This window comes from Galeopterus variegatus, unplaced genomic scaffold (assembly GCF_000696425.1).
Source record: "Galeopterus variegatus unplaced genomic scaffold, G_variegatus-3.0.2 Scaffold16, whole genome shotgun sequence".
NCBI lineage: Eukaryota > Metazoa > Chordata > Mammalia > Dermoptera > Cynocephalidae > Galeopterus > Galeopterus variegatus.
Window position 1 is genome coordinate 687,049 of NW_007726127.1, and position 15,411 is coordinate 702,459.

The 15,411-nt window shown below is 49.2% G+C and overlaps 1 protein-coding gene across 2 annotated transcripts in view; it reads left to right on the forward strand.

Moving 5' to 3' along the window:
• Positions 1–5,888, forward strand: part of SARS (seryl-tRNA synthetase) — a 22,074-nt gene extending 16,186 nt beyond the window's left edge. The window contains exons 7-11 of one of the 2 annotated variants that reach the window (XM_008566413.1): positions 2,873–3,094; positions 3,660–3,789; positions 4,075–4,232; positions 4,930–5,059; positions 5,387–5,888. In XM_008566413.1, the coding sequence (XP_008564635.1) occupies positions 2,873–3,094; positions 3,660–3,789; positions 4,075–4,232; positions 4,930–5,059; positions 5,387–5,544 (798 nt within the window). In that variant the 3' untranslated portion in view covers positions 5,545–5,888. Of the gene's footprint in view, positions 1–2,872; positions 3,095–3,659; positions 3,790–4,074; positions 4,262–4,929; positions 5,060–5,386 lie in introns of both variants that reach the window. The other variant, XM_008566419.1, reaches the window with a different exon arrangement.
• The last annotated feature ends 9,523 nt before the right edge of the window (positions 5,889–15,411 follow it).

Genomic DNA, 15,411 nt, shown 5'->3' on the forward strand with positions numbered 1-15,411 from the left:
AAAAAAAAAAAAAAAAATCCCCCCACCCCCCCCCCCACCCAAAAAAAAAAAAAAAACAGGGGGCGGGGAAGAAGACATAACAATTGAATTCCTTGAAGTTGATACTGACAAGCATACAGAAAGGACATTGTTGGGAGGGAGGGGGGAGAGGGAGGTTTCGGTAATGGGCCACAATAATCAACCACATTGTGTATCGACAAAATTAAATTAAAAAAAAAAAAAGAACCTCTTTTATCTTTCTCCCTGGGTAATCTATATAATGTATCTAAATTGAGCATACTAGGGCTGGCCCATGGCTCACTTGGGAGAGTGTGGTGTTGATAACACCAAGGCCACGGATTTAGATGCCTATATAGGGATGGCCAGTTACCTCATTTGGGAGAGTGTGGTGCTGACAACACCAAGTCAAGGGTTAAGATCCCCTTACTGTTCATGTTTAAAAATAATAATAATAAAGAAATAAAAATAATAAAATAAATTGAGCATACTTTAATGAGCTTAGAAAAGAAGCCCATTTATTGGTGCTTGAGTAAAAGGAAATTATAGAAGTAGCAGTGATCTCCCAGCCCATTTCCCTCCCACTCCTGCCCCCAGATTGGAAGCTTCCACAGGGCGAGACATACTTGCCTTGGGATGGATGTGGTTTCCGATTCATAGCTCCTTCTAAACCATGGACCATGCTAGGAAGAGCCAGAGGATTCAAGTCGAAGTTCAGAATGTCATTCTGTCCAAGGTTCGTTCTCTGTACTGGCCAGCCACCAAAAAAAAAAAAAAAAAGAAGAAGAAGAAGAATGTCATTCTGATCAACTGGTTCTAACACCAACTATAGCACCCCAGCCTGTGTCCAGCACTCAGATTTTAGAGAATCTCTGCTAACAGCGGCAGTCTGCTTCTCACTGATCCCTCTCCTTGAAGACTGTCAGAAGTGGGAATTTTATTCTTATTGGCTGTTTCTTCCCCAGACCCATTTGGAGGAGGAGTTAGACAACTGCTATTGGGATCATCTGATTTCTTTATGTAGGGAGATTATCTTAATAATTCGAACCGTCTTTCCACTGGTTCTGTTGATGAGGTCAGAGTTATGTTTTCATTTAAGATGCACTGGAAACAAATTGCTCTCTCTGAACCATGAGCACAGATAACCCTGGTATCCTTTCTTTATTCTTTTTTTTTTTTCTGGCCAGGGATCTGAATGCTTTTTTTCTTTTGAGGAGGAGAGGCATATGTCCATGTATCAGCTAAAACCTGTTTTACATTTTCTCTCTTTTTTTAAATCTCAAATACCACGATTGGATAAGACTGACTAAGCTTTACAGATACCCATTGCAGGTAGCACTAGGGAGAAACTCTCGTGGAGGAATGAGAACTATTAGATGACAAGTGCTCCCTGCTTTTCCTGCAGCTCCATCTCTTTTCCAGATGCTTCTTGGATCCTCAGGCAGGAAGAATCACATTTCTCAATAGTGAGGAATCTGGGCTGGTACTTCTTGCTTGATATAAACCTCAGTTGATTCATTCTCTGTCCAGCAGAACTTTCTGCAGTGATGGAGATGTTCTACAGAATCCAGTGTGGCAGCCACCAGCCACCTGTGACTGTTGAGCACTTGAAATGTGGTTAGTGAAAATGAGGAACTAAATTTTAATTTAACGTAAATAGCCATATGTGGCTGGTGGCTATACCATATTAGAATTCATAGTTTTAGGGCCGGCCCGTGGCTCACTCGGTAGAGTGTGGTGCTAATAACACCAAGGCCCCGGGTTCGGATCCCACATAGGGATGGCCGGTTCGCTCACTGGCTGAGCGTGGTGCTGACAACACCAAGCCAAGGGTTAAGATCCCCTTACCGGTCATCTTTTAAAAAAAAAAAAAGAATTCATAGTTTTAGTATTTTTCTCTGTTGTATGTGAATGGCCTTGCAAGGGGCTAAATTCTCACTGTTAGGTAGCAAGGTAGTTTTCCAGGTCACCAAACTCTGGCCCAGAGGAAGTTTCATCCCCCACCCCCCACCCCCCTTTTTTTTTAATGTAATACCACATCACAGAAAATTTGGAAATAGCAGGGGGAAATTATCTACTTTCCCAGTGCCCTAATACACTTGTTATTTTTACATGTTCTCTTTGGGACTTTTTCCGTACATATGTCATTTTCACATACTTTTAATCACAGTGTACATAGACTGCCTTTTTACTTAGCATTTTATCAAAAGCATTCCTCTGTGTTACTACGTGGCCTTCATATCATCATTTTTAATAGTTGCATAATATTACATAGATTGGACATAGTGTAATCAGCTCTTCCACTGTTCAACATTTAGGGGTGTCCTTTTTTGCTAACAGTAAATAATGTTATAATGAACTTTGTCCTGTCTGTAGCTTTTTTTTTTTTTCTGCATTATTTTCTTCATCTGAACACCAAAGTACATTCTTTGAGGATTATAACTACTAGACTAACCTATAAGCAGTAAGAAAGCAGACCCTGTGTCTCTTTTTGCCTAGCATAGTCAGAAAAGGACTTAACACGTAGTGAATGCCACACAAACACTTATTGAGTAGATGAATTTGTATCACTACCAGCACAGATTTGCTGCACACCTGCCGGCATTGGTCATTATACATCATTTATAAGTATTTTATCTATTAAATAAGTGAAAAACATTATCTCCTCTTAATTTATATTTCTTTGATCTCCATCAGGGACCCCATTTTGGACTGGCTCATTCCCTCCCTGTCTTTTTAGCATCCCCTCCCCACTCCCAGGCAGGAATTAAAGAAAGTTCTTCCTGCCCATCACTCATACCTTTCCTGTGGTGTTTTGGTCTAGCTGAGGTCTTCCTCGTTCACTTTGAACTAGTATAGGCCCTTCCTCCTGCAGGTGATTGGCAAAGGCAGTGAGAAGTCTGATGACAACTCCTACGATGAGAAGTACCTGATCGCCACCTCAGAGCAGCCCATCGCTGCCCTACACCGGGACGAGTGGCTGCGGCCGGAGGATCTGCCCATCAAGTATGCCGGCCTGTCAACCTGCTTTCGCCAGGAGGTGGGCTCTCATGGCCGTGACACCCGGGGCATCTTTCGAGTCCATCAGTTTGAGAAGGTGAGTAAACAGGTCAGGGTAAGTAGTAGGACCATTCTACGTAGCTGTCCAGGAAGTTAGAGGAGAGGCAGGGTCCGTGTTGCTCAGCCCATCCTGGCTCCAGCTTTTCCTACATCTGTTTCTGGAGAAGAGCCTGGGAAGTGCATGGTGCAGTGGCTTTGAGCCTGGACTCTGGCACCAGGCTGCCTGAATCCAAATGCCAACTCCATCTCTTATGGGCTGTGTGACCGTGGACAGTTACTTAACCTCTGTGCTCAGTTCCTGCCTCTGTAAAAGGAGGAGGAGGATAAGTAGCTACCGCACAAGGCCCACTGTGAGGGTTATGCTAGTGGATATGTGAAAAGCACTTAGAACTGTAGTGTATAGTAAGCTCTCTATATAAGTATTAGTTTTCATCACTGTTGTCCCAGTCCAGGTGAAGACCAGTCCCTCCTGCTGGGGGCCCAGCCTTGCCTGTCTCCCAGTGGTGTAGGAGTAGGTCTTCATTGCAAGGATGTCTCTCACTTCAGTCCTTTAGTTTATTCACCCTGTACCTTGTCATGTCTCCTTGGGTCCCTCCCTGCAGATTGAGCAGTTTGTGTACTCATCACCCCATGACAACAAGTCATGGGAGATGTTTGAAGAGATGATCAGCACTGCAGAGGAGTTCTACCAGTCATTAGGGATCCCTTACCACATTGTGAATATCGTCTCAGGTATGGATCCTCTCATCTTCTTGGCCTCCCTTTCCTGCATCCCACAAACACCACCCTCACCAGCTGAGCTGCAGCACTAAGAAAGAGCTCACAATGCAACTCATTACCCACATTAATTACAACATCACATACTTCTCACTTGGGAATGTTTGGTGATAAGAATATCTGGGTGTGATTTCACTTCTGAGGATAGGATGCAAATTAAAGAATTCTTCAGGCTCACTAAAGGTTAGCTTTCTGAAATACCATCCCTCCTTCATGAATTCTATGGGTTTTTCCTTACAGGTTCTTTGAATCACGCTGCCAGTAAGAAGCTTGACCTGGAGGCCTGGTTTCCGGGCTCAGGAGCCTTCCGTGAGTTAGTCTCCTGTTCTAATTGCACGGACTATCAGGCTCGACGGCTCCGAATCCGATACGGGCAGACCAAGAAGATGATGGACAAGGTAGACAGCACCCATGGAGCCGGTGGGAGGCAAGGCCTCAGTACAGAGTATATCCACCTTATTTCTCAGCCTTGGACTAGATTAGTTCCAGTATCATGGGAAAATCTGAGCTTATCTGTCTAGACCCAAAAGGGAATCTGAAAATGACTTCTACCGAGTCAGGTTTTTTAGATAGAAACTTGAATCTAGCTCTATTCTACAAGGTAATTCTTGCTTTTCTCTTTTGGGCTTTGTTTTCCTTGACTCCAGAGAAAGAATAATCTCTGTCTATCTACATAGAACAAGTTGGAGGCAATGTCTTCCCTCTTCTCATCCAAGAAGTTTTGGGTTGTAAGCTTATCTCTTCAAGCCCAATATTCAGTTCCTAGTCTTTTCCAAGTCAGGGACTTGAAAGCAGTTAAAAGTAGAGGCCACCAGTGGTAGTTTCTTCCTTCCCTCAAAAGGCCCAACTCTCCTCAAAATGCTGAGACCTACCACTTGTCGCTCACAGAAACTGAGTACTCTTCCTAGAGTTATCTAATAGGCAGTAAGTACAAACAATTCGAGTTTAGAAAAAGTTGATGATGGATAGAACCCATCATTTTGATTTGGATAGTTGTAGTTGGGGGAGTTCTGTTTGAGTGGGTGGTCCCTGGTCATCAGAAAGATCAGTTGAGGGTTGAGTTTAACTTTCCCTCTGGGGACCCCCTCTTCCCAGGTGGAGTTTGTCCACATGCTCAATGCTACAATGTGTGCCACTACTCGTACCATCTGCGCCATCCTTGAGAACTACCAGACAGAGAAGGGCATCACTGTGCCTGAGAAACTGAAGGAGTTCATGCCGCCAGGTAAAACTCCCAGCTCAGCTTGTTTTCCTTCTTTCTGTTCTCACACTCTTCTGAATAGCAGGCCCCTTTCAGAATGTACCAAGTTTTCTTATTCACACACAGTTTCCAAAACTCTGCCTGCCCTCTGGTGCTGGGCAATGAGGGGGCCTGGTTGAGAAAGCAGCCAGTGCAGGTATGATATTTAAATGCTGCTGAAATTCAAATTTGGGAGGTGCCTCATATGGGTACCCCTTTGTTCAGAGGGCTCATTGTCTCATTGAATTCTCCCCAAAGGTCCTTGGGCTTTAACTGAAACAATAGGTCATTTGTTTGGCTCTTCCCTCCCAGGACTCCAAGAACTGATCCCCTTTGTGAAGCCTGCACCCATTGACCAGGAGCCATCAAAGAAGCAGAAGAAGCAACATGAGGGCAGCAAAAAGAAAGTGGCAGCAAGAGATGTCACCCTGGAAAACCGGCTGCAGAACATGGAGGTTGCCGATGCCTGAACAGTCCTTCCTCCCAGTTTGCCAGGCTTTTGTTTCTGTCAGCTGGGATCCCAGACGCTGCCAAAAGCAGGGAGGCCAAGCACCCACTCATCAGCCTGCCCATATCTGACTGCATAGCTAGAAGGGGCACAGTCTGCCATGTACAATGCAGATGTCCCTGTCTCCTCGCATGGGCATAGGGTCAAATCACTGATGACTGATGAAACCATGTAATAAAGCATCTCGGCAGGGCTTAGGACTCTTCTTCAGTCTTCCTGCCAGGCTTGAACTCTGTCTCTGGCAGTTCTCCCTGAGACTGTACTCACTTCTGCTTTTCCTTCAAATAAAGCTGCTCCATTAGCAAATCAGAGAACCTTTGAGCAGGTAGGTGAAGGCAGGGGTAGATTTAGGAAAGGCTCAAAGGGAAAGGGAAAACCTGGAGTCTTTAGACACAAACGCTTGCAGAACAAAGCCCAGGATCCTCCTTTATAAGTTTGCTGCTGCTTAAAAGCAGTGAGGTGGGACTAGCTCAGACACCAAAATTGATGTAAAAGCCTTCTAGCACTTTTGTTCCCTAGGACGGGCTCCATAGAAGGGAAGCTGTGAGGTGTCAGGGTAGATGAGACTGTATTTAATCCCCTTAAAAGTTCCTAGCCTCGGGCCGGCCCGGTGGCGCACTGCGCTAGTGCGCAGCTTGGGAAGCGCGGAGGCGCTCCCGCCGAGGGTTCAGATCCCACATACAGACCGGTTCCCGCTCACTGGCTGAGCGAGGCGCGGGGACAACACCGAGGGTTGCGATCCCGTTGCCGGTCCCGGTCCGGTACGGGGGCGACACTGAGGGTTGTGATCCGTTGCCGGACACGGAAAAAGAAAAAAAAAAAAAAAAAAGTTCCTAGCCTCAAGAATATAGGCCAGGGACCTATTAACAGCTGCTCCCTTCTTTACAGCCATCCCGAATGGGGAGACCAACTGCATAGCTGCTTGTTGCTGCAACTCCAAAGGATTGAGATTGCCAGCAGGGCAGAGGGGAGGGAAAAACATGTTTCAGTCCCTTCTCTGGAACTCCCACTATTGCCCTAATAGCCACTTCTCCCTTTCTATGGGGAGAGTGATATTTAGGCTCTTTATTTACCTGCTGCCTTTCATCTGCAATCTACAAACACTTTACTTTAATAACACCTTATGTTAGTTTAGTGCTTCTCTCCTATGAGGTTAAAATACTTCTACAGATGATCTCTTTTATCTTTGTGACAGTCCCAGAGGTAGGGTGGGGTCATGATTATACCTGTTCCATCATAGGGAAGACAGAAGTACAGGGCAGCTAGGGGAGAGGAGACAGCATGGCCCGGTGGAAGTCAGGACCCTAAATCCTCAGCAGTGCTTTGTGTTGTGTTTCTTTGGGAGATTGAGAGCTGGAGTCTGAATTGATGTGTCACTGAGGAGCCTTCATCTCATCTCAGTGTCCTTAGTTTCCCCGGGCCTGCTAGAGCTTGGTACCCAGGAAAGAGGCCATGTGCTTGTTTTCCCACAGGGTCCTGGGGCTGATCCTATTAATGTTGCTACTGGGAACCCTGTCAAAACTGGGGCACCTGAAAGGGTGACCACAGTAGCTCTCTTGCCTTGCCTGGCTATGCCAGCTGGGGGCCCACAGGCAGGCCCAAGTGGCCCACCTTTACTGTGGCACATTGCCCTGAGCTCTGGGATAAAAAAGCCGGGGCAAGAGGAGAAAAGAGCAAGTTGCTCCCATTTGTAATTCAGAAGGACCAGAAAGTCACATCCTGTAGCCTCAACTGTTTGATTTGAAGAAAGGCAGCTTACACAGTAAGCAGGAGGTTATTTTTGCCCCCTCTTCCTCCACCCTTCCAAAAGCCCACTAGAAACTTCCAGCTGGCCCTGAACACCCTCATCTCTGTCTCAGCTCTAGCCTCAGAGGGCTCTACAGCTGCCTCCTCCACTCCCCGCTTCTACCCTCTTTGGCCCCTGGTGCCTGTGACCTTCCTACCAGCAGGAGGCTCTGCTCTTCTCCATGGCCCTGAAAGCTCTGTGGGAGGGCAGAAGCTGGGACTCTGAGCTCCTGGGGACCCAGGTCTGGCTCTTGGCTTCTCCAAGCTGGCTGTCTTACTTTCTTACCCAACTAGTTTTCTGTAGCTGGAGCCTGGACTCCCTGTTGCTTTATGCAGTCATCCTGCTTCCAGGGGCAGCCCAGCTCCCCATGCCAGCCTTCCCCTACCTACCCTGCAGCTGGCTGCACGTGTGAACTGGCCTAGGAGCCTGGCTAGAAAGATAGCTGCTGTGTAGACCAAATAGTCTGCTAGCAGAAAGTATACCCCGTGCTTCCTGAAGCCAGGGGAGAGGAGAAACAGTAGTGAAGGCAAGGATGACTGGCTGGGGTCCCTCCATACAGGTCATACACAGGAACACATCGCAGTCGTTCACTGAGTGCTTACTCTGTGCCAGGCACCCTTAGGAGCAGGGGCTACAGAAAGAATGGGACAGTCATTGCTCTCAACTCATAGTCTGTTGGGAAAGGTGTGGCTTGCCCTCCTCTGGAGTAAACTGTAAACTAGACTCTTTCCCTCCCTGGAGCAGTGGGATGGGGCTGATGCAAGCATTGTTTAGGATGGGCTGACCTGCCTGGAAGCTGAGCGATTGGGAATGGGCCCAGATAACCTTGACTCCACCCTGGTAGTTGCCCCTGCAACCCACGGCCGATGCCCTCATTCCTGGCACTTTGGCCTGCTCCATCTCCAACCTCAACTATCCAGGTTACCTCAGCAAACAACCCCCAGAGGCCTGCTGGAGTGAGTCAGAGCCCTGGGTCTCTCACCAGCCCATGGTTCCCACACCCAGGAATTCAGGGCCCAAGATGCAGGTCTGGGTGTTTCAGGCACGAGTGAGAAGACACTGGTAGCTGGTGTCAGGGCTCTACCAGGAGTCAGAGACTACTAGAAGCCAGGCTTCCAGAGAGAAACTAAAGTGCCAGCAACTGTGTGGGGACCCAGTGTGAGACCAAGAGGCCTGCCTGAACTTGAAGTCTGCTGGGCAGGGCAGCTACTCAGCCAAGCTCCCCCAGCCTGAAGTCTCACTTCTGAGAACTGACACTCTCCCCGTGACCTGTCCTGCTTTTCCTTCCCTGACGTTTTTCTGTTTTTCCGGTTTACCCTGGGTCCTGAGAAGGCCTCCTCTCCCCCAACCCCCATACATCCCACAGGGACTGGGGCAGCCCTGGCTGTAGTCCCAGGATGAGTCTGACAGGCAGGGCTGGGATGGGCCCCAGAGAAATGTGCTGCATGTCACAGCCTGTGCCAGGACAAGGGGCCTGCCCCACTCCCCCAGTTACTTCCCAGCATGGGGTTCCCCAACAGCTCCCAGATAATACACAAAAGGGGGGTGCATCCTTGCAGCTGTGACTGGGCCAGTTCCTAGTGGGTTTGATGCCGCTGTTGCTGACATTGCCCTTTTAAGAGCCCCTCCACACCTCCACAGGGTGGGGGTGCTGCGGGAAGGTTCCTGGTGCAGAACCCCAGCAATGTGCCGCTGCTCTCCATCAACCTGCTGAAAGAAGACCTGGACCCAGTTCTCAGCCTCTACCTGCCAGCACCTTAGGGACAGGTAGGGGGTCCCAGTGATCTCTGAGAAAGCCCCTTTTTCTGGAGGGGAAGGTCCCCTCTTTAGCTGCTCTCATTGGTTGGTTCACAAGCCCTGCATTTTGGAGAGCTGTCCCTGTCCCTCCATAGGACAGGGCTTCCCTTCCCCTCCCACTGCAAACCTGCAGTCAGAAATGGTCCGGGAAATTATTTTCATTGAAGTGTAAATTGCTGATAAGATTGTGTGACCCTTCTGGGAGACTTGCTTTTTAAACCTTGAAGAAATTGAAGAATTAAGCTCTCATTTAGAATAGCATTCATTCTTAACTCCTTCCATCTAGTCTCAGAGAAAATAAATTTTTCTTACTCTTTCTCCAAAACCAGCCCTGTCTGCTCGTACCCTGAATCTCATGGATCCCACTTCCATTCTGTGTCCGAGTCCTTGTTCCCCACCAGCTCCTGAGCCTCCCCCCACCCTCTGCTGTCTCCCCCTTGCCCTCAGTGCCACCTGCTTACGTATTCCCCATCTTAGAACAGCCGTCCTGTGTCCTGCCTCTCCTGTCAAATGACCAACCCATCTGGCTCCTTTCCCTCAGAGATTAATGACCAGTGGACACTTGCAGGCTCTGCTACCTCATCAACACTGCCAGCCTTCCTCTTCCCCACCCCCCTCAGAGGGAAGGTGGAATGTTCCAGATGAGGGAACAGCATGAGGGGGCAGAAAGAAGGCCTGCGTGGCTGGAGCACAGAGTGAGGGAGCTTGAGTTGAGGCTGGAGAACAGGCGGGATAAGGAGGTGGCACCTGACCTCCCCGGCCTGGTAACCCGAGTTCTGGCCTCCTTGCTCTTTCTCCCCACTCTCTCTTGCCTACACATGCCAGGCTCCCAAATCCATTGTCTCGCATCTGAGCATCTCCAGCCACCCCCACCGTACACATTGAGCGTCTCCGCCACCATCTCAAACCCCAAAGTCCAGAGTAAATCCTAATCTGCTCCTCTACCCCAACCCTCCTCTCAGTATTCAGGCACCCAAACAAAAGCTGGAGGGCCGGCCTGTGGCTCACTCGGTAGAGTGCGGTGCTGATAACACCAAGGCCACGGGTTCGGATCCTATATAGGGATGGCCGGTTTGCTCACTGGCTGAGCGTGGTGCTGACAACACCTAGCCAAGGTTTGAGATCCCCTTACCGGTCATCTTTTAAAAAAAAAAAACAAAAGCTGGAGTCACCTGGACAGCCCCCTCCTCTTCATCCCCAGCAGACAGTCTGTTGCACGGTCCACTGAGTCTTCCTCACTCACATCTGCCCGCTTGGCAGCCTGCTCCCCAGCCCCAACACAGGCTCTCCTCCACATGGACTGTCATAGCTGCCTCCTTGCTGGTCTCTGGACCCCAGCCCTCCTTCACGTGCAGCCTCCTCACTGTGCCGGAGTGGTCTGCTGGCTGGTACAGCCTGAGCATCCCTGTGCTGCCAAAACACATCAGCTGGTTCCCATCAACCACAAAGTCCAGACTTTACAGTTCGAGTCCAGGTTCCTCAAAATGCGGCCCCAATTCAGATTACCAGGCTCTGCTCCTCTTGTCCCCTTTATGTGTTCAGGGCTCCAGCCGCCCGGATTCCTCAACATCCCCCAGCACTGACCATGCATTGCACCCTCCATATTTGCCCATGCTGTTCCCCCCGCCCAGATGCCTTTCCTCCTGTCTGTGGAATTCTTCCTCCCTCTCCAAGATGGTTCAAATGCCAACTCCTTTAAAAGCCTTCCCTAATTCTCCACCCCTACACAAAAATATTAATGACTATGGCTCTCAGGTTTTGATTGTGATACCTGCATACTGAGAGGAGGGTGGGGGTAGAGGATCAGATGAGGATATAGACTCTGAACATTGGGGTTTGTCTCTGCTGGCGTTAGGCTGGTTGACCCTTGAGGCCACAGTTTACCTGTGTTGCTCTCATGTCAAGCCACCTAGTTCAGTGGCTGGAACATGGCTAGGGACAGACAGGGGCTCTCTCCTTTACCCGCTCTGACAACCTTAACACCTAAGTTATTGCAGGCTTTGCTTTGGGATTTGTGGCTCACAGCTCAGCCCCCGGCTCCATCTCTTCCCCTCTGTGCTTGGGGGCCAAAAATGATCTCAGCTGGATCTCAGATGGACTCTGCATCACTCTGGAATGCTAGGCCTATTAAGCCACCCTTGGCAAACAGAGTTGACATGGTGGGTGGAACCTATCACTGGGATAAGGTATCCAATGCCATCTTTTAACAAGCCTCAAGGAAAGTCTATCTACCAAGGAGGGACATCAGGCCCACTGCCCCTGGCTGCAGCTGGCAGTGGGAATAGTTTCTTGTTAAAGTGAATGAGTTACAGCAAGGGTTACAACGAAAGAGTTATAAGTGTTCAGATCCCCTGACTGGCCAGCTGCCAAAAAAGAAAGTGAATGAGTTCAGAGCTGCCCACAGAGCAGCCTAGAGACCCATTGGCTTACCAGATGGTGGCTCCAGACATGAAGGGTCACCCCTCTCTGCTATTCATCCATCCACCCACCCACCCATCCATGTATTCATTCATTTGACCAATAGTTACTGAGCGCCTACTAGTATTCAAGATGCATGTGTTCTCCCTGGTCCTGGAGCTTACTGCACGTGGGTAAGACAGACGTTAATCAAGTAAACTAACAAGTAAATACCTTGTGTGATTACAAGTCGCTGTACGTGCCATGAAGGAAGGGGCATTTGAGACTGCCATTTTCAACAACTGGAGGGAGGCCAGATGTTGCTTTGCATTGCTTCGCCCCCCCACAGATTTGTCACCTCACTTCCCCTGGGTGACGGAGATGCAAAGGATTACTCAGAGCCCATCTCTTCTGAGCAGTGATAAGCCCCAAAGTGGTTAACTTCCCTGGGAATGCTCCAGCAAGAGGCAACCCTTCCTTGGGAAATTAACGCTGAATTGGGGTTCTCTTCCTCCATTTATTTCCCAGACCAGGAAGTTACAGGAAGAGACATAGGTGAGGTTATAGTTTAACAGGATAGGCTGGTAACTTTCAGTGAAACAAGCCAGATGACATTCCAGTAAGGCAACTAAGTGGTCCTATCAGCAACAGTTTGATCTTAGCAAACATTCCTTCTTAACAGCAGTTTCTCAGTATCTTTACATAACAATTGGTAACTAGTCTGTCCTTGAGCCAGCAACCTGCTGTGCCTCAATCCTTATCTTGCAACAGAGACTTATACCCTGAGGGAAATTTCCAGTCCTCCGCAAGGTCAATATTTGAAACTGCAAGGCTTTGGAAAACCAGGCCCTGTGAAGTACATGTGCTTTCTAGTATATTCCACAGCTGGAGTGTCCAGAACAGAGCAAAAGGAGAGGAGGAAGAAGAGGTTGGGCCACTCCACACTGAGCTTTGTGGATCAATATAAGGAAGATGGATTTTATTCAAGGTACAACAGAGAAGTCAAGTGCAGGTTTTTCAGAAAGAGAGTGACACGTTCAAAATTCAAGACTTTGTAATATTACTCTGTGAAGGACATCACGAGGGGTCCTTTAATCAGATAAATCTAGAATATGGCACCGTAACAAGAACTGGCCTGGACTCTTCAGTCAATGTCACTAAGGAAGGAAGAAAGGAAGGAAGGGAAGAAGGGAGGGAAGGAGAGAGGAAAGGAGGGAGGGAAGAAGGAAGGAAGGAAAAGACAAGAAAAAAGTGAAGAAATTTACAACAACAACAAAAAGAAAGGAAAAAAAGAAAACTAAAGTGACAAATGACCACATGTAATGCATAAACTTCTGGTTTGAAAGCCGTAGCTGTCTAAAACCTTCGAGGGACAGTTAGGAATTTGGATTGTGCTGGATATTAGATTATCCAGGCAGGTTCCTGGCCATGGCAGTGGTCTGGTGGGTGCGAAGAGCGGGGGAGATGGCCTGACTCCCAGGAGCTGCCTTCCAAGGGCCTAGGGTTGAGGTACCGTTATGTCAGCACCTTGTTTTTGTATCGTTCTCCAAAAATTGTGAGAGATAAAGCAGAGTGTCAACAACAATTGAATCTGGGGGAGGGTACCCAGGTATTCATTATACCATTCTTTCAATTTTTCTGAATGCTTAGGAGTAGGTTTTTCTTTTTTTTTTTTTTTTTCTGACTGGTAAGGGGATCGCAACCCTTGGCATGCTGTTGTCTGCACCATGCTCAGCCAGTGAGTGCACCGACCATCCCTATATAGGATCCGAACCCGTGGCCTCGGTGCTACCAGCACTGCACTCTCCCGAGTGAGCCACAGGGCCGGTCCTAGGGGGAGTTTTTTAAACCTAAAAAATGTGTATTACTTTTTTAAAAAAAATTATATTACTTTGGCTGCTGAGTATTGGCTGGTTTGGAAGGAAAGCAACCACAGGAAGAATCCACAAAACCCTGATTGAGTAACTCCCTCTTCCCCGACCTGGAGCAGGGGGCTGGAAAATCACAGTGCCCACTGCCAGGAAAGCACCCTCCAGCTGCGAGGAGAGTGGGGAGCAGTGGACTGGGCCTGCAAGCCCAGGGCGGACAGGAGAACACTCCTGGTCTCTGCATTCCAACCCACCTCACAGTCCAGGAGTCCCACGGGGCCAGGTCCTCCCCACCCCATTTCTGTGCCTTTATAAAGCTGAGCCCAGAAATGGGATCAGGTTCCAGGGCCTCTCTCCACCTTTCTCTCCCGCCGAGAAACTGCACTGCCCACCCACCCAAGGTAGGTTACCGTGAACTTTCCCATCAGCAGCCACCCCCCCCTCATCCCAGCAGGCCATTGGTTTCAGAATCTCAGCCTATAGGGCTGGTGGGTTAGCTCAGTTGCTTACAGCACAGCCTTACAACACCAGGATCACGTGTTTGGATCTCAGTACCAGCCAGCTACCAAAAAAATAAAGAAAATCTCAGCCCACAAGAATCTGCCCAGGACAGAGGTCACCTGGTTCTTCCCAATGCGGCCCTCCAGTGTGTCAACCCCTCCAATGTGCTGGGCCACAACGGGACCCACCCCAATCTCAGCTCCAGCCAAAGCGACAAATTTCGTTTGTTCCTTCTGCTCATTCATAGTGTACCGCTTAAGAGCAGGTATTCTGGAGCCAGATTGCCTGGATTCACATCCCAGTGCTCTGCCTTTCACTAGCTGTGTAACCTTGGAGAGGACATTAAACCTGTAGCTTTAATGACCTTGCTGACAAATTCCTCTTGCCAGGAATTCTGTTCCTGATTCTTCAAAATGCAGCCCAAGTCCCACCTCTACCAGGAGGCCCTCTGGGATTTCCTCCACCCTCATTGCCCTCTCCTCTGAATTCCTTTAGCCTTTTCTGTCTCCATTGCCCCTGGAGCACTTCACCCATTCTACCTGTTCAGCTGAGAGCCAGCTCCATTCCTTATCCAACTGTGTATTCTCCATAGGGCTGGGGGATCCTCGGGAAGCAGCCTGGGTGAGGAAGACCCACCAGAGCTGAGACCCACCTTTCCCTCCCTGAGCCTTTACTGTGAAATGGGAAGCTTGGACTAGAAAAGCAGTAAGTTCCCTTTTAAGAGGCTCCAGGACCTTGCTGCACATTGTTGGCACACAGGAGCTACCATGTAGTTCCCAAGTAGGAGGGAGGATTTTTACAGCTGGAAAGTTCCACGAAGCAGGCAGCCCTTCCTCTGGGGGTCAAGGAGCACAACAGCAGGCCAATCCTTTGTTAGAGACTCCTGGCAATGCTTATGTCTTGGAAGTCTCCTTCCTGCTTTTGGGAGGCAGCTTTGTCTTGTGCCCCTGGGGGCAGGGCCAGGAGGGGATGAAGGACTATTTGACGAACTTGCTTGGGAATGAACAGAAGAGTTCCTTGCATCCCCAGCCTGTCTGCCCTTGTGCAGAAAGAAAGGCCACTCACCCAGAAGGGGGCTCCTGTTCTTGTGCCTTCCCCGGCAACCCCTGCCTCAGCACTAGCTAGGCTCCAGAACCACATCCCATGATCAAGAGCCGAAGCTGCTCTTCTCTCCTACCAGGGAACTTATTTAGCTACAAAGAGAGAGAGATCAACGGAGAGCTGCAGTTTCTCCATGTGTGGCTTAGGCCTTCATCAGAAATGAGAGTCTCGGGCCGGCCCGGTGGCGCACTGGATAGTGCGCCGCTTGGGAAGCGCAGCAGCGCTCCCGTCCGAGGGTTCGGATCCCACGTACAGACCGGTTCCCGCTCACTGGCTGAGCGAGGCGCGGGAGCAACGCCAAGGCTTGCGATCCCATTGCCGGTCCCTGGTCCGGTACGGGGGCAACCCTGAGGGTTGCGATCCGTTGCCGGACACGGAA